The sequence below is a fragment of the Alternaria atra genome (genome assembly GCF_907166805.1).
Source record: "Alternaria atra isolate CS162 genome assembly, contig: 29, whole genome shotgun sequence".
NCBI lineage: Eukaryota > Fungi > Ascomycota > Dothideomycetes > Pleosporales > Pleosporaceae > Alternaria > Alternaria atra.
In genome coordinates, this window is record NW_025091327.1 from 181758 (window position 1) to 201735 (window position 19978).

Genomic DNA, 19978 nt, shown 5'->3' on the forward strand with positions numbered 1-19978 from the left:
CCAATCTTGCCTTGCGAGGTGTGTATATCCGTCCTAATATAGACGAAGAAATGCCTTGGAGCGACGTTTGGGATCAGAGAGATCTGGATATCGATTGGCTCTCACCCAGGAACTGGCCACTATTTACGCGAGCCTGGGCATGCCAGGAGTATCTCCTTAGCCCTCGCATAGTGTTTGCAGGCCACCGAAATCTTATGTGGGAGTGCTCGGAATTACTTTGTGATGAGCTTCTGGGTCTGATTAAAAGGTTTCCTAGAGCCACAGCCTCAAAAACACATTTCTCTGCTGTCAGATCAGTCACGCTCCCAGCAACGACTATGGCTACGCAACTAGGGTTCATGGAAGATTGGGAGAGGCTTATCTATCATTATCGCGCACGCGTATTGACGCATCCTAGAGACCGTATCATGGCTTTCGCCGGGATTGCACAAGCTGCTCACAATAGCAATCGAATGACCTATATGGCGGGATCTTGGGCTCAGATATTTCCATTTTCTTTCACCTGGAGTGTGGATTTTGCACGGCGCGCAAGCACGACAAGAAAGGCGGAAGCAGTCACCGAAGCGGTACCTTCTTGGTCATAGTTCTCGGTTTCGATATTCTCGCATGACGTATTTGGCTTTTCCGTCAACGATCATATACGAAGAATGCTAGGTTGTTCGGGTAAAACCAAGATTGGACCGATGTATCAAGCCTCTCTGCTTTCCTCGGAAGACAGGTCGCAACAAGTTTATGCCGATCTCGGATCAACCAGAGCTTTCCACGATTTCACAGGTATGGCCCTAAATCTTGTCATGAAGACATTCACTGGCTTCCTGTGGTACTCCAAGGAACCCGATTTTCGGAACGAAACTATCACAAGACAATTTGATAGGCTCGTGGGGAAGCAGTATGGTTTATTCGAGTATTACCTCGACCGACCTGATAGGGTGCACACTTACTCTGACAAGATGACTCTAGGGCTTCTCGTCGAACTCAAACTTAGCACGTGGCATGAGTCGTCACGGAGTCGAAGTTTTGGGGAGCCCCTCATGGTAGGGTTGTTAATGCAACCAGAGTCCACCGGCGAAGCTTACAAGCGCATTGGTCTATGGATGCTGAAACTAACACGATGTCCATCAGAGTGGAAGACCAACGTATTCAAGTCGGTCTCGATCTTCGATCAACTTCAAGGCGTTCGTTCAGGGCACATCAGGCTGGTCTGATGAGGAAGGCAGCTTCACGCGTTCTAAACCCAGATACTATGAAACATGCGCTGCTCGGGAATTACATGATTGTTAATGTAAATTTGCTTTATAATATCGCTTGTCGTGCTACCGGAGATTGCAGCTTTCTCATATACGACTTTTACACATGACTGTCCACTTTCACGCTTACGCTCGCCTCTAGCCAGCCGCGAATTTACTAGTACTCCTCAACTTCTCCCCGAACTTCCACAGCATAAACGGTGCCGGGACACCCAACGCTAATGCAATAAACCCTAGCACGCTGTTGCCCCATCCAAAATCCAACTTACTATACATAGCCGGAGCAAACAACGGGAACCCAAATCCGGCCAGCGACCTAAGCACAGTCGCGGCCGCAATAGCACTCGCCGCATACCTTGTATAACTATCAACAAGATAAGTCTGAATACACTGAAATCCCACAATAACGCCCGCACAAAAGATCGCCGCGCCAATATTCGGCATGATCCAATGTACCTGAGCCTGTGCACTCCAGCCATACCAGAAGAGGCCGATGGGAACAAGGAGGGACGCTGGGATCATAATCGGGACACGGAATTCTGGTTTACCAATGCCATTGTTACGCTTCTTTAGGCGGCGGTAGAGAGCGTCGTTGAGGGGTGCGGTGATCTGGGTGCCGAGGAAGAAACCGATACCCATGGAGACGAAGTTTAGCGAACCGACGCCTGTGGACATTCCGTAGCGCGTGACCCATAAGCTAGGGAATGTGGAGAGCATGAGATACATGAGCCCATAGAGGTAAGCCATGTAGCATGCCAGGACTTGGACGATGGGTTGGGTACCCAGGAGCTTGAACGGCCTCTTCATGGCGATTTTGATGGTCGTTGCAAGTGTGCGGTCGGGGCTATCGAACTCGGTATGTAGTTGTTCGTTGCCAGTCTCTTTGCGTAGCTTGTTTCGCTTCCACTCGAGGAGTTTTGGTGCGTATGTTTCTTGGAGGAAGAAGAAGCCGAAGCATTGTACCATTGCGGTGAAGATGGTGGTGGCGTAAAAACACCATCTCCAAGTCGTGTTCTGAGAGATGAAACCACCGGCGATGGGACCGATTGCAGGCCCCAGCAACGGGGCTAGAGAGTAGATGGATATGGCACGGCCACGCTGCTCAGGAAGGAAACAATCGCTAAGGACGCCCTGGGGGAAAGTCAGATTTCTGTTCTCACGATGATCGTCGACGGAGTACTTACACCACCGATAGCCAATGGTGCAGATCCACCCAAACCACTAAAGAACCGGAATGCCATAAGTTGACCGGATGTTTGAGCAAATCCACATCCTAAATTCCAGGCCAAGTAGAACAGGTTGGACAGCTGTAGGATGACGACACGACCGTAGATCTCAGATAGTGGGCCTAAAAACAATGGTCCAATCGCATATGCTAGGACGAAGATGGACAAGGTGAGTTGGGCTTCGACTTCATTCGTGATACCAAATTCAGCACTTATGCTACTCAGAGCCGGTGATATCATGGAAGAAGATATTGGTGAGACAAGGGTAAAGGCGGAAACAATAAAGGTCGCTGCCCATTTCCGTTTCATAGACCCTGCGAACTGTTAGACTATGATCTACCTACAACTAGTAAATAGGGCTGGCTTACAGTTCTTCGGATTATGTGGGTCATCTTCTGAATCCCATGTAACCTTGTGGATATTAGCTGCTGACTTACTAGCCAATAGTTGACAGGTGAACATACCAGATTCGGATCTTTGACGGACCGCGTAGACTTCTTCTTTTCCAATGGTGGTGGTGCTTCAACATCATGCTCATATGGAACACCCCCTCGTATCTCTTCGTACGTCGTCTCTTCCTCGTGAGCGGCATCGTCTTTCGCTTCTTTCTCGTCTACGTCATCGCCGCTGTCGTCATCGCCGCTACTAACTGTGTTTGCGTCTCTCCTTTCAGTCTCGGTCTTGTGCAATGAACTGGCGTCAGAATCAACGTGAATTCCTTCGCCGTCTTCATGGTGATACACAGAATGGTCATCCGGAAATTGACTGGACAGGATGCGATGTAGTGGTGCGTTGTCGGATCGCCGTGGCCGGGATCTTGATCGACTTCTAGATGATCTTTGAAGTCGCGGTTGCCTGGAGCTCTCCATGTCTATGTGACACTGGAAATCGACCTCCACGAAGGCTAGAGCTGGTATCGTGTTCCGTGTAGCAAATTAAGATTAGTAATATGGGAGTTCGACACCCGAGTATAGTCCCGTAGTAGTTCCGCGTCTCTCAAGTACAAAGAAGGATCAAAGTGAAGGAACTAGTGTGTCTAGGTGCAAAGCCAAGGCCTGGAAGTAGATATAAGAAGGTCATGTATACGGCGAACTTCGCCATTAGAACGGAGACTGCGTGTTCGGATTTAAGCACCCTTAGAACGAATGTCCGTGGGTCGCGTGCCCCACAACGTAGTTCAACATCCTCGGTGCGTCGGTTGACATTATCTCCCGGGCCGAGAGGATAAACAAATTGATGCGATTAATTATGCGGTCTGTTTTAGCTGTGGCGTCGAAGCTTGGTGGTGGTTTGACGGCTGATGAGATGGGATGACGTCAAGTGTTGCTGTTTTCCGGCGCTACTGTCGCGTCGAGTAGAGATATATCCGGTGTCGCGACTCCAGCTCCCAGGCCGAGCTCCAGAAAATCTCGAAATTTGCTTATCTTAATATTTGCTGTGTGTATCAGCAAAGCAAAGCGCTATCCATACAGTCTGAGTAGGAGATTTCGCATTCCTTGAGTGACTGCATCGATAGCATACATTTCATGACTTTTTGTGTACATCTATATGCGACGGAAACATTTAGTTAACGACCACCAAGGGGCGCGGTGTCAACTTCGTGCCGTGGCTGAACAGATTATCAGGGTCGTACTTATGCTTGAGCTCCTCAAGTCGCTTGACATTTGCGCCGAAGATCTCGTTTGCCTCAACATCAGCAGAAGCATAGTTGCCGTACTGAGCCACACCATCATCCTTTAAACGGTCCGCAGCAGTCACTGAGGCCTTCTTGAGGAGGTTCCGTGAGAATGTACGGATCTCCTCGTCGAGTAAGGGCTCAAACCTGTGCTGGCGTTAAAATCGAGCTCTACTAAGCGCTGATCCAACTCACCATTTCATCATCACAGCGACATTGTAGTAATCGCCGCGGTTCGAGAACGCCATCTTGTCGTTGGGAACCTCTATGACCTTCTGGTAAGGAACGGCTTCGAAGAGTATCATGCTCTCGTTCATCCGTTCGTGCGAAGCCACAAAAGCGTTGAACTCTGCATGAAGCTGCACAGCGAAATTTGAGTCTATCGGAAGTTTGAAAGCACCTCCACCGAAAAGCTTACGCCCATCGAACCCGGCCCCCTGGTTAAGAAGGCTATTTAGCTGTGGGTAAGGTATCATGGCGGTCATGTTCGCTATAGGGCCAAGTTCAAATAGGTCAGCAAAGAAGGCTTTTCCTTCTTTTTCAGTGCCATTGTGGAAGATCTGGCAAAGTACAACGGGTGCATTGGCAGGTGGTGGAGCGGAGAAGCCCATGAGCATGGCTTGGTTGCCGTCGTTTGTAGTATGAAACTTGTTCAGGAACTCAACGATCTGCGGTATTTTGTCCGGAAGGAAGACCAATGGTCCTGCAAAGACAGAGTTTTTCTGTGCGTAGCCTTGGAATGTAAATGCCGTTGCTACTCCAAAGTTTTGACCTGCACCTCGCACAGCCCAGTAGAGGTCGGGATTCGAGGTTGCTGATGCGACAACTTGCTCACCAGAAGCGAGGACCATGTCAACAGACAAGAGGTTATCTAGATGACATCAATTATGTAAGTTTCGCCGGTTTATTCACACATGGAGGAAATCATACCAATTGTTAAGCCATACTTTCCAGTGAGATAACCATAGCCTCCCCCTAGTGTCAAACCGCCTACACCGGTATGGTTGACTGTACCTCCAACAGTCGCAAGTCCAAACTTGGCAGCTTCAACATCGACGTCTTCCCAGATAGTTCCTCCTTCGGCTTTGATCGTTTTGGCATCCGCGTCGACAGTCACCTTGCGCATCTTAGAAAGATCGATGACGATGCCATCCTCGATAGATGCGGCTCCGGATGTGCTGTGGCCTCCTCCTGTACGAAGTCAATGTTTGCTCCAGGCGCGTTTCGTACATGTATATTCTTACCACGGACTGTGAACGGGATGCTGTGCTCGCGTATCTGAGCTAGAGTTGCGGAAACGTCATCTGCGGACCGGACTCTGATTACAGCAGCCTTTCCTTGTGTGAGTACATGGCTCTGGGATAAATATGATCTGCCAGATAGACGAAATCGGGCAAACCCACAGCTCGTTTGATGCAGTGCTCACTCCACCTTTCGATGCTCTTTTCATACTCTTCGCCGTCACCCGGAAGTAGGACTTCAGCAGTCGTATCCTTTAGTAGCTCTTTGAGCGAAGGATAGTCAAAATTTCCAGATGCTGAGATCATGTCGGTGTTCTGGAACGGTAGTTGAATGGAGAATGAATGGGGATGATTTCGGTAGATGCAGGTCTATTTATCAGGGGATCGACCCGGCGTGACGTGTCTATGGGAAGAGTCCGCGGTATCGGGGGAGGCACTTATTGGTAAGTTTTTGATCGAGTCGTGTGCAAATTCTGGGAATATATTGGGCTGGCACAGGCTGAGTAAACATAAGGCTGTTGAGCGCGAGGCGCATGATGGTAGCGCATGGTGGGGTACAAGTTATAGGTGGGTCGACCGAGGTCGCATCCAACGGATCGGAAGCATGACAGATGCAAAGTCTCCTCGTGGATATTGATAAGATCACCGGAGGTCGGTAGGCACAGTGTCTGCATTTCCAAGACATAGGCCCATGACAAATGAAACTTAATCTAGCAATTCGGCTGTGTGCTTACCGAAGGCTTTCTGGGGCCTGTACTAACACCAAAGTGTGTAGATAAACAAGCTTGCCCAAAGAGGTGTCGGCATGCGTATGGATTGACTCCCATGGTTTGGCATCGATGTCGAGCGATGTGGGGTATAGCATCAGCTGGCATATGATTGGGCGGAAGTAGCGAGGGCAGGGCTTAGCGTGGACCCTGGAAGTGAAGATGCGGCGAACTTTCTCTCCTCCGACGTGAGTGCATTATTCGACAATTCCCAAAGTCGCCGCTCGACCATGCTAAAGACGAGAGGGTTACAGTCGGTTTGTGCATCATGCCGACTGAACATCGCAATTTCACGAGCGCGTAGCGCAAGATTACCAGCCCAGACACGATCCGCGCCGCAACAACTTCCCTCGTTCGCCTCCAAGTATACAACGCCACGGAGAGCATTTTCCACGACGCTTGGAAGGAGGCAATTAGGGCAAGATCATGCGCTGAATGCAGAAGACGTACCTCCTTCTGCAACCGAGGCGGTGAACTACGAAGTCAACGCGCGGAGAGCGAGGCAACAATTCGGCGACACATTACCGCACGACCACCTGAGCGAAGAAGAATACACTATATACAAGCGATTGTACGGCCCGGCGATCTTCGTAGATCCTGACGCAAATGTAGAAGAATCTGGCGATATAGCTGAGGAGGAGATAATCGAGGAAGAACGGCCCGATGGCTCTATTGTCTTACTGAGGAAAGGAAAAGATGGCGAGCTTGAAGAGGTTGAACTCGTCGAGGAGCTCGATGCTGAGGAAGACGTAGCTGCTGAAGATTCTGAGCTGGACAAAGAGACCATGACACCAGAAGAATGGGAAGCGCGCAGAGAGGACGAAGCACAAGCATACCACGATGAAATCTACGAGCAAAGTCGGCTGCAACAAGAGGAAGCAGAGGCTTGGGAGGACGTGGAAGAAGAGCAAGAGGAAGACAGCTTCATGCGCGCGCATCCTTTGACCATTGCCGGCCGCTTCAAGCCATCGCCTTCGACCGTCTTCCTGCCTAAAGAAACTCTCGTCGATCCGACAGCATTGCTCCTAACACGCGCGAATCACAAACACCTCGCCGAATCCGCGAATCGCATCTTTGGTGGTCGCGGTCTGCCATACTCCGCCAGCACAACCCCCGCACGTTTGGGCAATGAACAAAAGCCGATTCCACTGGACCCATCGCAGTCGGAGATGGGTAACATCGAAGCTGATGTTTACATGGCTTCCGTACAGCCAGGCACATACGCAAGCGTCATGAGCGCCATGGTCGAAGTTCGTCGACGATTGGGAACAGGATGGCTCGAACATATGCTGCAAAACAAAAAAGGTGGCACTATACTAGACGCTGGCTCTGGTGGCGTTGGTGTGCTTGCCTGGCACGAGATGTTAGAGGCGGAATGGCAACGCATGCATGAAGAATCAGGAAACACGTCGCATGGTGCTACCCCGTTGGGAAAGGCAACTGTTTTGACTGCATCTGACACGCTCCGCCATCGCGCAAGCAAACTGCTGGACAACACAACGTTCATTCCGCGACTACCAGAGACCGTAACAGCAGCCGACGAGGGTAACACGCAACAACCACGCAAGTTCTATGATGTCATCATCGCACCGCATACGCTGTGGTCTATCAGACAAGATTATCTGCGCAGAGAACAAGTTGAGAAATACTGGTCCCTGCTGAATCCCAAGGGTGGTGTTCTTATTCTTATTGAGAAGGGCCTCCCAAGAGGATTCGAAGTTGTAGCCGCTGCCCGTTCGTACCTTCTGAACAAGCACATCTCCTCTCCTGGCTCGGAGACTATCGAGGCGTTGCTCGAGTCTCAGGTCTCGAAACCGGACGGAGACACCAGATTCACTGAGAAGGAAACGGGAATGATCGTTGCACCATGCACCAACCACAGCACATGCCCCATGTACCAGTCTACCGGTGTCAGTCAGGGAAGGAAGGACTTTTGTTTCTTCAGCCAACGCTATATCCGCCCTCCATACCTTCAACGCATCTTGAACGCAAAGGACAAGAATCACGAGGACGTGCAGTTCAGCTACCTGGCCGTCCAGCGTGGACGCGATCAGCGCCTCCCCCAACACGACATCCTTGGCAAAGGGTTCGTGCAAGGTGAAGCCTCCACATCTGCAGCATTTGAAGGACACGAATGGCGCGCATCGTCGTCGAACCCAGAAACCGAAGAGCCTGTAATGACCTCAACCGCCGATGTGAATCCACTCACACTCCCACGTTTGGTTCTCCCCGCGCTGAAGCGAAGAGGTCATATCATCTTAGATGTCTGCACACCAGCCGGTACGCTTGAACGCTGGACCGTCCCCCGCTCTTTCAGCAAGCAAGCCTACCGCGACGCGCGAAAAGTCCGTTGGGGTGACCTCTGGGCTCTCGGCGCAAAAACACGCATACCACGTAACGTACGTCTAGGCCGACCGACTGACGAATTCGACAAGAAGGGCAGGAAAGTCAAGAAGGCGAAGCAAGTCACGATCGAAATCGGTGTTGGCGAGAAAGACGGAAGGACTGTGGAGGAAGGTCCCGCGAAGGTCCTCGGCACAGGTGGAAGAATGTTGGTTGGTGATCGCGATGGACGGTATACTGCGGATCGGAAGATTCGGGGTAGCAAGGGAAGAAAGGGAAGGAAAAAGAGGGTTGATCATGATGGTTATGACTTGGACGACATGTAAACGGTTTTGTATGACTATGAGTGGTATATTGTACGATATAGTCGGCACCCCAACTCTAGCTGGGTCAACATTGGAATTGAGTACCTTCCGTCTCGCCTATTGGGTAAGACATAAGTTCACGCAAGAGAAAATGAACCGAACCTCAGTTGAACCAACAACTTAAAAGGCTCAAATTACCATACAGGCTGTCTAAAACTTGACATATCCCTTATCCTTGACAAACGTAGCCAACCATGGTACGTCGTTCGATTCCCGCTGCACCAGCTTTGCATAGAACTCTCCATGCGCAGGCCCATCAACACCATTCCCCATGGGTGCACCATCAGGCTGTCGTTGATCCGCGTAGAAGAAGCTAGAACGACCAGCATCAGCCTCTCCAGTCCACTCAATTCAATTCAAGTCAAAGAAAAAAAGAAAAGAAGAAAAGGTTGCCCTAGGAAACTCACCGATACCCTCGTTCCCTGTACGTAGCATCCGCCAACCCAACCCAATGCGCACTCGCACTCTTTCCCACGCCCAGCGTCAGAAACAATGGAACAGGCATGACAATCTGGTTCAGCGCATTCCCCGTGTAGATGAATGTCTTGTTACCCCCTTCTTCCTTGCCCTGCATACCTTCCCAGGCTTTGACTGCTTCCATGGCCGCCACGTACGGACTCACGGTGTTGACATTGAGGTCTTTTGTAAATTGATCTGCGGGCACAGATAATACGCTTCCCTCGATAGGCGGGGGTGTAAGCGTAGCGGCGTTCCAGATCACGACGCTGGGGGGAGTACCGAATTCTTGGGCCACGGCGGCGAAGAGGGTGGGGATAGAGGACGGGGTTGCGAAGTCCGCGGTGAGAGAGAGGATACCCGTAGAGGGGGAGAGGTTGTTGGTGCCGGAGCGGGAGGCGGTTGCGATACGGTAGTTTAGGGCGGTAAGCGAGGAGGTTATGGCGGTGCCTACGTTGGGGCCGGAACCGAGGATTAGGGCGACGCGTTTGGTGGACATAATTTTGCTATGATTGAGCGATGGGACAGATGGATGGACGAGGATGAGTAGTTATTTTCGATCGAGGTAACGTAGGTAACGATGAGAGACGGGCGTAGGTGCACAACAGTTTGCTCGAGGTCGATGGTATAGAAGATGTTTGTTCCTTTCTGCTGGTACTTATATCCAGAGAGAAACACCCAGCTACAGGCATGTCCGTCCGTCTTGCCCGTGATTCCTTGTTCCATCATCTTTGTAATCTTTTATGCTACATACCTGTATGTCAGCAAGATAACTCCGGCTTATCCAGTCCTACATCCATGCCCTTTTGCCAATCGTGGAGCAGATACGACCTGCGTCATAAGCTAGGACGACAAATCCGGAAAGAGCATTGGAGGGCACGTGCAAGAGAAGTAACGAAACAGGCGCGAAGGGTGCCGTGTGAGAGTTGTGTAAGCCATGCACGGTTACCAATCAACATCGCTTGGTGAAGTCGGGATGTTTTAGGGCCGCAAGATTTGGGCCGCTGTCGTTCAGCGCAGAATACTCCCTCTATGAAAATACGTCGTCTGCCTACTAGCGTAATAGTGAAGCACAAAGTGTAGTGTTGTAGGGCTAGAGATCAGGCGTAATGTCTAGATAGTGACTAGTGTGCATTCGTCTATGACGATGCTGTTAACATTTGGAAAGCTTGGAAGGAAGCTTGTATAGTTCCCCCATCCTTGATTACGTTGGAAACTGCTGCGGAATTATACCGCGCAATATGCTTTAGTATACAATTGAGCAAGGGATATTTAGTCGAGAACATGGATATGTAAGATTTGCATATGAATATGTTGAGTGTTGATATAGGCTATTATATACATCTGACGCTCTTCCTCCGACTACGAGTTCCAACCCAATACAATCCTTCTTGCTATACTCCATACAAAGTAAAGTGGGTATATCCTCCTTCCTGGCTTGCGGCACCAGTACAAACGCTGAAACAAAAAATAGTAGTAGTAGCAGTAGTAACGCCCGCAAGCCTTGAAATGCGCTCAAATGACGCCATATAATGCAGTAGAACATAGGAAAATATGTCAAGGAGATGTGTGGAGGGTGTTCAGATCATCAAGCCAACACCAAGTGTAACGGCGTTCAAGCCTGTCTCGCGGCTATCCTCGCTCGGTCGACGCTTTCCCATGGTCTCCAGTTGGCGTGCCGCATCCATTTTTGTTTGCGACATGCCAGACGGCGATGGTGGACCTGATGGGCCTGTGGCATCACTGTTCGACTTTGAGCGAACAGGGCCCAAGTCCTCGCCGAATGAGATGGAGGTGATGGAATTATCGCTAACACCACGAACAGGCGAGCTGGGTCTCTCGGGCGAGACAGTTGTGGTAATAGTCTTACCCGCAGTGACTGTTGGCGAGCTGTGATTCGTTGTGATGTTGGTAGGGCGTTTAGACCTCGCGAAGCCATGTACATCGTAGCGAGGTGGGTGCGGGGTATAGTCGACGAGCATATGAGCCTTGACGCTAATGCGGAAGCGTTGGCCTTTGCCAAAAACTACGTCGCTTACGCGTGGAGAAGAAGCAAGCAACACTGGAGCACAACGGCGGCGATACCGCAGGGTCTGCGCAGCTGAAGGTCGTGGCGCACACGCTGACTTGGGATCAAACGAGGAGCCACTCTCATGACGCTCATCATCGCCTTGCTCGTATTCGTGTGAAGAAATGCGTGCTAGAGAATCCCTCGCATAGCGTGTCGGAAAGCGAACATCCTCTGGGTCGAAATCGTCGAGTTCTAGATCTGCCGTAGGAGCTGTGTGGCTGATACCTGGTTCCCGGGTCCCGGCCAGATGTGGGTAAAGTTGGCGGATAATCTGCTCCTGTTGTGCAATGATGCGTCGACCGGCTTCCAGACTCGTCAGGCTCTCGAGGTTGTCGCCAAATTGCACATTTTCCAAAATGCGTTGTCGTCTGCCCCTACGAGGAAGACTTCGGTAGCGGGGCTCGCTGCGATCTTCTAGAGGTGCGCTGATGTCGATGGCGGCGCAAAACGATTCTACCCAGTCAAGCATGCATTCCTCAGTCGATGGACAAAACAGGAATTGCTCAAACTCCAGACGCAGCCGGATGGCATGTTCCCGTACAGGCTCGAAAAGATGTGGATCCGTCTCGTATAGTTTGGGCCGAGCAACAGCGGGAACCAAGTGCGCGAAGGGTGACTTGGGTACCAACGACGTCTTTTTGAAATCGGATGCCACGCCAACTTCAGCGTGCTGTAAAGAATAAGTTCGTAATAATCGTCCTGGGGATGGCTCCTTGTTCTTGCTGAGGAGACCTGGGTACTTTATGCGGTGTATGCTCAATTGCGTCCCTCGAAGTATGGCGTAGACATCGTGCCACTCGCGATGTCCCGAGACTTGGAATGGCGATGAAAGCTCTTGCTTTATCCCAACAACTCCTTCAATCTCGACTGTGCACGTGTATGGCGGTGGTAATTGGGTGTTGCGAACTGCCTCCTTCTCCGTCCTTGTCCTCTCATCCAGGATGTAGCGGGTCTGAGGGTCGATGGCTCGAGCGTACGAAGGCGGTGACCCGACCGGGAGCTGCGCATGAGTATGGTAGGTGTTGTGGTATCCATATGTCGACGTGGCTGGCGATGGGTTCATCGAGCGAGGTCGTGATGTTCGTCTTTGAGCCATGGTTTCAGTGGTAGACTCCATTGTTGAAGGTTGTTGGTTTGAGGATGAATTGCTGCAGCCTCCTGCCGGGAACTTTTCACGAGGCGGGTGGAGGGTTTTAGGGCTGATGCTTGATTGTCTGCAGGCTGCAGGGTTATCGATGTCGTATTTGGAAGCGGCGGCGTGCGATGGGAAAGCAACTCATGGACCTATCGAGATCGAGAAGGCGCCATTGACGGGTGGCTTGCGGTAGCGGTTTGACGACGGAAACCCCGTAGTCGATGCGAGGCAGTGATCTGCTCTCGCCTGAAAAAGCAAGTCGAAGAAACGAACAAAGCTTGATGTCGCTGTAGAGATGACGCCAAAACAGCAGAGGACGCGAGAGAAATGGTGGCAGGCGCGTTGGGTATATCTGGAAACTGCGACAGGGGTGCTCCTGCTGTAAAATGAAATGCGGATGGGGGCGTCGTATGTCACCGAGGAAGGTGCGACTGGAGTCTGACGGTGAGAATGATAGTGCAGGAGTGTGCGAATGGAGGCTGACGGAGTAGATGACTGCACGGCGAGGCAATCTCTAGCGGGCATCCGCGGCGCGGTCGCATGATAGAGTTAAGCAGCATCACTTGTTGCTATCAGCTGCCCTGCAGTTGTTGGTGCCATGCAAGGATATCCCCTCACAGCCCGAACACGTTCCAGATCCCACTAACACGCCCTAGGCGAGACCCCCCTGCCCCTCTGGGCCTAGTTGACTCCTGCACCTCTGCAAGCGATCCGTCGTCTGCATGCCACTGTGCCGCTCTCCACTGAGTCCACTCCACCTTGCGTGCTTTTTTGCTTCAGCTGAGTATCTCGCGCACCTCTCACGGAGCCTAGAATCGCAACACCACCACGTTTCTGCTTCTTCTGCATCAGGTTGACCGATTGGTCTCCACCAGCATGACACGCAGCTTTCCCTTGCACCCCATGCAGGGCTTCCTCCGCTGAGTCAGACATGGCGCTAGGTCGATTTCTATTTGGATGCAGACATGACGGGCTGTGAGGTGCGGCGTCCAGCACTGAGCCTTATGGAACTTGGTTGTCCTAGGGGTCCAGAAGGACTAGTTCAACATGCACAGTCATAACATGTGTTCACGCGTGCGTGGGACCGTGGAACTTCTCCCGTCTCGGTGATCAGCTAACTGCAATCCCACAGCTCGGGTTCGCGGTACCCTGGCGCAGGCGGCACGCGTTCGGCGCTTATCTTTGACTTTTGTACCGCGGATAGGCTCGCCTTGTGGCCTATACTGACCGACACGCTCAGCACACCCTCGTTTCCAGCTCTAGGTTTCATCAACCGTCTCTCCACGCTGATTGTCGTCCTTTCTTCTTCACCAGTTTGTTTTGAAAACACTGTCTCCACGTTTTTCACGTCATCTTTCCATCGTCTCCACGTCACCTATGAGGCATTCTTGCTATCGCAGCGCCAAACCATATTTCAATAAGTGCTCCCATGGTACTGTCAGTTTTAGGTGAGGAACCAACGACTATCGAAATGTAAAAATATCCTCAAGGACAACTAGGCCTCGCACATTGAACAAGTCGCAGGTACAAGTACACAAGCGGCATCATTACAGCTACGTCTATTTGCGAAACAGAGCTATCAAAATAACGCGTTTCTACGTCACTTCCTACGACGGTGTCAAGGGTAGTGGGGCCGATTATACATCCAGCCGTAAGATGTTATATCATGGCATCAGCATCATGATCGCTCTCCACCAATACCTACTCGACCGCCATGTTCCGCCTAAGACATTGGCCTAAAGATAGTTGCTGTTCAGGAGCGAGCTCGAGGATATCAGACACGTCAGGTCATCGTAAAGTAGCTGTACGCGGGCGAAGCCGAGTATTGGAGTTCACCTTGATCACCCGCTCGCCGCTGACAAGCTTCGATATCTAGCCCGCCATTGACAGTGACGCCTTCGTATCCTTGATGCTTTTGGATCTGAACATCGTGCATGGTACAAAGTTGCGAGGAAGGAAATTGCTGTGGTTGCAGTGACAACGCTAGAAACTGCAGCCGACAGACAAGGATGGTCGTGGTTGAGCAGAATATGGGGGCCGATCACGTTGTGAAAGCCCACGTCGTAGTGTGTGAGTTGGGCTAGGTCGAAATTGCTATCCCGCACAGCGATACCATGACCTGAATTGGCTAGTATGGATTCGATACCGCGCTGAATGGACCGGGGACTGCGTTTGGCAACGTCCGAGATATCGATCCTGCTAACCCAACGACTGGCAATGCGACTATGATCTCTCTCCGTGTCTGTGATCTAGAATCATCACTTTGGATAAGGATCTACAGACGGCAAAGCCATGGAGTATATGGATTCTGTTTCGTGACTGGAGGGATATGCCCTAATTTTGGACTTTTCTGCAAGTCAAACTCATCACTACAGAGAGAGAGTAACAATTGTACTGGCCGGGTCTAGGTTTGCGACTGTGATGATTATGCTGACTTTCTTTCAAGTTGCTTTAAGCATTGCTCAAGCTGTAGGATCATTTCGTTAACGAGTGGCAAGTGTTTGCAATACGGCGCAGCGACTAAGCAGAGACGTTTTGAGGGGTTTCGCAATGATTCATGCATTGCATCCAAGTCGCTGGAGATGTTTGATAGGTCAATATGCACTGCCCCGCAACTCCAGCCACCACATCCAAACCTTCGTGCAGCCGCGCCACGCCTGCTGCCTGTTCCCTCAAACCCCAGCCTCAGTTGACCTTACTATATCATCACTCACCAAGCTCGTTTGTCTGTCCAGCATTGAAAATATTAATTCGCCTGCATGGTTGTTGTCGCTCAAATAGATTCGAGGGCACCGATTTCTATCCGCTGGCAGAGTTCTCTCTAATGGGACAGGTATACTTGGCTTTAACGCGTCCGGCCCCAACGACCCAAGCTTCTTTGCCTTGGGAAGTAGTGCCGGGTGGCATAAGAATCAAGACTCAACAATGGGTTTGTCCTCCTGGTGGTGAACAGGCTCGACCAGCCTGCTTCGGGGACAGTCAACTTCGGGTACCAGACCGTTCAGAAAGCGACAGACTTTGTTCCGCTTGTATGAGCCTCGGTCATCTAAAGAGTACGCACTGGGATAGCATCAACAACTTCCGTGGGGTCGTTGTGAAACATCACCACTCGCTTAGTGCATTACTCGAGAGTGCACGTGGAGGTTGCCATTTTTGCGGATTGTTGTTGACAGCGTGGGAGGGAAAATGTCGCTTGTATCAAGAGCCCAGGGGTGGATGGATTGGTAAAGCAGATTTTAATTCGGCTTCCTTAGATGGCGACATCAAACTCAGATTTCAAAGGGTAAAAACCACAATCCGCTTGACTGGTGTCAAAGTGGATGAAGTCCGAATCACCATACTATGTGGCGACTTGCTGCCAGGTATGGGTGGACAACTGATCTGCGAACCTATGGACAGTGAGCGTTCTTTATTCCTAAAATGTCTACAGTTTCTCACGATTAATCAATAGAATAGGCAACCTTCCAGCCCTTCCAGAAACATGTCTTCCTTCAGGGAGCGACACTAATACTGGCTCCTCGGCGAGTTTATCCAGAATCAAAGCCTGGCTGGACATCTGCACATCATCGCATCCAGTATGTTCCCAGGCCGATTCTCAGCCTCCACCGCTACCCACGAGAGTGATAGCGGTAGGGCAGAAAGGATCTAGCAGATGCTATCTTGCGTCTGGACAAGAGAAGAATGGTCGCTACGCTACTCTAAGTCATTGCTGGGGAGATCCCAACAATCGACCGTTATCGACAACTGATCGGACTCTTCTTTGTCGACAGCAAGGCATCGAGGATGAAGAATTGCCAAAAACATTTCGGCACGCTGTTCAAGTCTGCAGGGAAATAGGCATAGATTACCTCTAGATCGACTCTTTGTGTATCATTCAAGGGCAAGAATTGCAAGAAGATTGGGCAAAAGAAGCGCCGAGAATGGGACTTGTGTACGGCAACTCGAGATTGACCATTTCCACGGCAGCAGCAGCAAATTCCACTCAAGGATGTTTTAAAGAGCGCCTTGGTCTAATGTTTTGGCCTTGTCCAGTTGTCCTATCCGGACAGGCATGCTATATTTCTCGGTATCCAACGAAAGAAGAAGAACAACATGGCGATCCAGGAGACCTTGAATCCCACTTGTGGAATTCCTTAGCCCGAAGAGCCTGGGTTCTTCAGGAACAGGCCTTGTCTCGCCGCTCTATCATATTCTCGGGAACCCGTCTCATCTGACGTTGCCTGACACTATCGACCAGTGAAAAATATCCGCTGGGAATACCGCACGCTCCAAACATATCAGTTGACAACCATCGTCTTCTCCACTGCATAATCAATGGCATGACATCGTTCATGCCGAAAGCCCCAGAGGTCGACATCTATACCTGCTGGTACAAAATGATAGCAGGTTTTACATCTCGTGATCTGACATACGATGAAGATAGGCTACCTGCGATAGCTGGAATTGCGAAAAGATTTGGAGTGATAGCAAATGACAGCTACCATGCAGGGTTATGGAGGCGCGATATGATCCTCGGTCTCCTATGGTATGCAACAGGTGCTACTCCTGCAGACACAACCAAACCAGCCAGGGCACCGTCGTGGTCTTGGGCTTCAGTCAATTGTGGAGTGAACTACGACCATCTTTTGTCGGCTGGCTCCGACGCGAGTCGTATCCCTTTGTCTCCACTGGTCGATATTCTTGACGTTTCGGATCCAACAACCTGTGAGGATCATCCGTTTGGAGTAATATCGAAAGCGTCGTTGAGGTTGTCTGGCGTTTTGTTGGAAGTGGTGCGAGACGAGCACGAAGACTCCGGGCTAGCTCTGGTTGAAAACGGCACCCGTTTTGCGGGTGATATTCAAAATTTCTCCTGGGACCTCTGGAGTTGGGACCGGTCAGTTCAAATACCCCTGGTCTGTCTACCCGTATGCGTACGCCATGATCCTTACCATCGAGGTATACGAGGCGATGGCGAATTGTACAAAGCCTCGTGGAAAAGATCCCTGAGGACAGGAATAGATGAATTCAAGCGATCTAATACGTTGTTCTGCTTGATCCTGCAGCCTATCGAAGAAAAACAAGGCAGGTATCGCCGAATAGGGATTTGTCATGTCGGCAGGCATAAGACAATTGAGATTAGCAGGATGACCTTTGGAGAACGTAGGTCCCTCACTATCGTTTGAATTTTCTCGAATTTGCACATATGCAGCTCAGCCAAGGGCCCCTTTGTTCTTTTTCCCTTCTTGGAATATGAACAGAAATGCGGCAGACCTGACGCGCGGGAAGTGGAGAAGCTGTTGAAAGAGACCACGTCATCGCACTATTCCTGCAAACCCCTCACCATTGATCGTTGGACTGCGCGTCACACGAGACATGGTGAGTACTGTGTATGTGTGCATGTGCATCAATTGACTGAAAGTAGCTCCGTAGCACCCTTAGCGTGGCGTTATGCTGTACGCTACTAGTTGGGACATGCCTGAGAGCTCACCACATTCGGGGTACAACAGTTAGCTTACACATCCTACGTCACTCTGACCAGACACCTGTGTATCTCATAGCATTACGAAGCACATTGTATCCCGCTCTTCCCGACGAATGCGACTCGTATCTATGGTACTCGATGGATACCAGTCCTTTTCCCCATTGTGATACGCCATGCTGTACTCAGACACATACCACACCAGCCTAGTACCATCCACGAAACAAGAACGCCATAGTTGAGACCAAAATGAGTTCTTGTGCCAAACACAATAGACTTGGTAGCTTGAATCTGGATCTTGATTATTAGCTCTTCAGATTCGTTTGATGTTGACCACTAGATCACAACGGACAAGAACAACACCAGAGACACTTACGCAATGATAGAAAGGCATCGCATACCCATACTTATAGAACCCAACCATAAGCTCAAAGCTAGTAAAACTCGCACTGGCATTCGCAATCAACCAGATGTTCAATCCAAAAGGCGCCCATGGCATCCCCATAACGGTGAACACCGCTTCCATGATCAGTCCGCACGCGCCCATTGTACACCAATTCAGCATCCACAGCGCCATGAATCCGCTTCCGGGAGTGGTGTAGTGACCAGTCAAAGGGATACCAAAGGCTAGGATGCCAAGCGTGTACATGAGGCTGAGAAAGAGGTACGCTGATAGTGAAGAGATGCTGCGCATGTAGAGCTGCGTGCGGAGCGTGAAGACAGACCCGTGGATGGCTGCGGATGCGCGGAGGACGGTGAAGATGTTGAAAGTGAAGGTTAGAAGCTGGAGATTGTCAACGCGGAGATTAGAGAGAGGTTCTGGGTGTCAGAACATACGAAGATAAGCCCAGTGTTCAACGTTCCAAATGCCACAGGCGAAGAAAATGGTATCAGGTCGATCTGCCTGACTGCAAAAGGCGAAGCAAGACATTGTGCACACTGGAGACTGGTCAAAAGCGCTGTCTTATCACTAGCCATCTTCTTCAAGAACTCAGCGGTGGAAACAGCGGCGAGCCTGGCAAGGATTGGGTTGACGAGACTCATGACAGCTGGTACAGTCGCCGAGAGCGTGGTGACCTGGTTCCTTGCCGATGCAAAGTACAATGTTATCGCAGACGACGGATCGTATCCTGCATCTCCTGTCGCCAAAGCTTGTTGCAAGTTCAATGATGCATTAGCATTGATTTGCAACACGGCCCAGACTGCCTCGTCCAGTACCAGATTTCTACCCCAAGTATCGCTGGCGACTGGATCCGTCTTCTCGTAGCTGAAGCTCCATTGTAGATGCCTTCCCGGGCTATCTAGAACTTCTCGTATACCGCTCATCATCCCTTCCCCAAATAACCCATCGTCTAGGTTGATGGCAGAGACGCTTATCTTGCTCACGTCGTTGTTCTGAACCAGTGATCCAAAGAACAATGATATGCACGCCCATAATAAAATCGCATTGTAAACCAGCGGGAGGACAAGTCCAGGAATAAGCGCTTTCCGCGCTGCGGCGCCTTGGGATGAGAAGAACGTATGTCTGTACAGTGAGGGAGGCGGATTAGGGTGTGGTGAAGAGGACGAGAATCCTTGCTGAGCCGGCACTTTGGTGTCTTGCATGATTTTCAGCGTAATCAGCACATGGTAAAAAGAGGAAGCCAAAACCTGCTTGTCGCGATACGACACTGTTCTGAACATGTGTTACCATAGCACGAGTAGCCCATTACTCATCGTCTAAGCGCGACTAGGCTAAGACTGTTCAGGTCTGTCCTCTTGCTCAAACAGGTGAGCGTGCAATACAAAGTCCTCTACACCCGCACCCGGTGCCATCATGCAGGTACTGCTGATAAATCCGCCCCTGCAGATTCAAGAGCGGCTTACATAGAAAGTGTCATCATTAGAAGCCCGTTCGAAAGTGCGAGCAGTTAGCGAGCATACTAGAGGGCCAAAAGCATAATGCAAGCGAAAGAACGGTAAACCTCGTAGAACTTGAGTAAACAGAAGAT

General features: G+C 50.7%; 6 protein-coding genes across 6 annotated transcripts; 1 reads left to right on the top strand and 5 right to left on the bottom strand.

The window, feature by feature from the left end:
• Nucleotides 1–1385: 1385 nt before the first annotated feature.
• ALTATR162_LOCUS8345 (uncharacterized protein) lies at nt 1386–3342 on the bottom strand (the record flags this gene model as incomplete). Its single annotated transcript, XM_043315975.1, has 4 exons — nt 1386–2378; nt 2432–2787; nt 2842–2884; nt 2938–3342. The coding sequence occupies 4 exons, from the start codon at nt 3340–3342 to the stop codon at nt 1386–1388; spliced, it is 1797 nt and encodes a 598-aa protein (XP_043171910.1).
• Nucleotides 3343–4036: 694 nt separating this feature from the next.
• ALTATR162_LOCUS8346 (uncharacterized protein) lies at nt 4037–5695 on the bottom strand (the record flags this gene model as incomplete). The annotated part of the gene is made up of 5 exons (XM_043315976.1): nt 4037–4295; nt 4344–5019; nt 5079–5339; nt 5393–5480; nt 5534–5695. 5 exons carry the CDS (start codon nt 5693–5695, stop codon nt 4037–4039), a joined length of 1446 nt encoding a protein of 481 aa, XP_043171911.1.
• Nucleotides 5696–6386: 691 nt separating this feature from the next.
• Nucleotides 6387–8825, top strand: ALTATR162_LOCUS8347 (uncharacterized protein; the record flags this gene model as incomplete). The annotated part of the gene is made up of 1 exon (XM_043315977.1): nt 6387–8825. The coding sequence occupies one exon, from the start codon at nt 6387–6389 to the stop codon at nt 8823–8825; it is 2439 nt and encodes an 812-aa protein (XP_043171912.1).
• Nucleotides 8826–9014: 189 nt separating this feature from the next.
• Nucleotides 9015–9819, bottom strand: ALTATR162_LOCUS8348 (uncharacterized protein; the record flags this gene model as incomplete). The annotated part of the gene is made up of 2 exons (XM_043315978.1): nt 9015–9177; nt 9272–9819. The coding sequence occupies 2 exons, from the start codon at nt 9817–9819 to the stop codon at nt 9015–9017; spliced, it is 711 nt and encodes a 236-aa protein (XP_043171913.1).
• A 1081-nt stretch (nt 9820–10900) lies between these two features.
• Nucleotides 10901–12508, bottom strand: ALTATR162_LOCUS8349 (uncharacterized protein; the record flags this gene model as incomplete). Its single annotated transcript, XM_043315979.1, has 1 exon — nt 10901–12508. One exon carries the CDS (start codon nt 12506–12508, stop codon nt 10901–10903), a length of 1608 nt encoding a protein of 535 aa, XP_043171914.1.
• Nucleotides 12509–18116: 5608 nt separating this feature from the next.
• Nucleotides 18117–19592, bottom strand: ALTATR162_LOCUS8350 (uncharacterized protein; the record flags this gene model as incomplete). Its single annotated transcript, XM_043315980.1, has 3 exons — nt 18117–18278; nt 18364–18771; nt 18825–19592. The coding sequence occupies 3 exons, from the start codon at nt 19590–19592 to the stop codon at nt 18117–18119; spliced, it is 1338 nt and encodes a 445-aa protein (XP_043171915.1).
• Nucleotides 19593–19978: the final 386 nt, after the last annotated feature.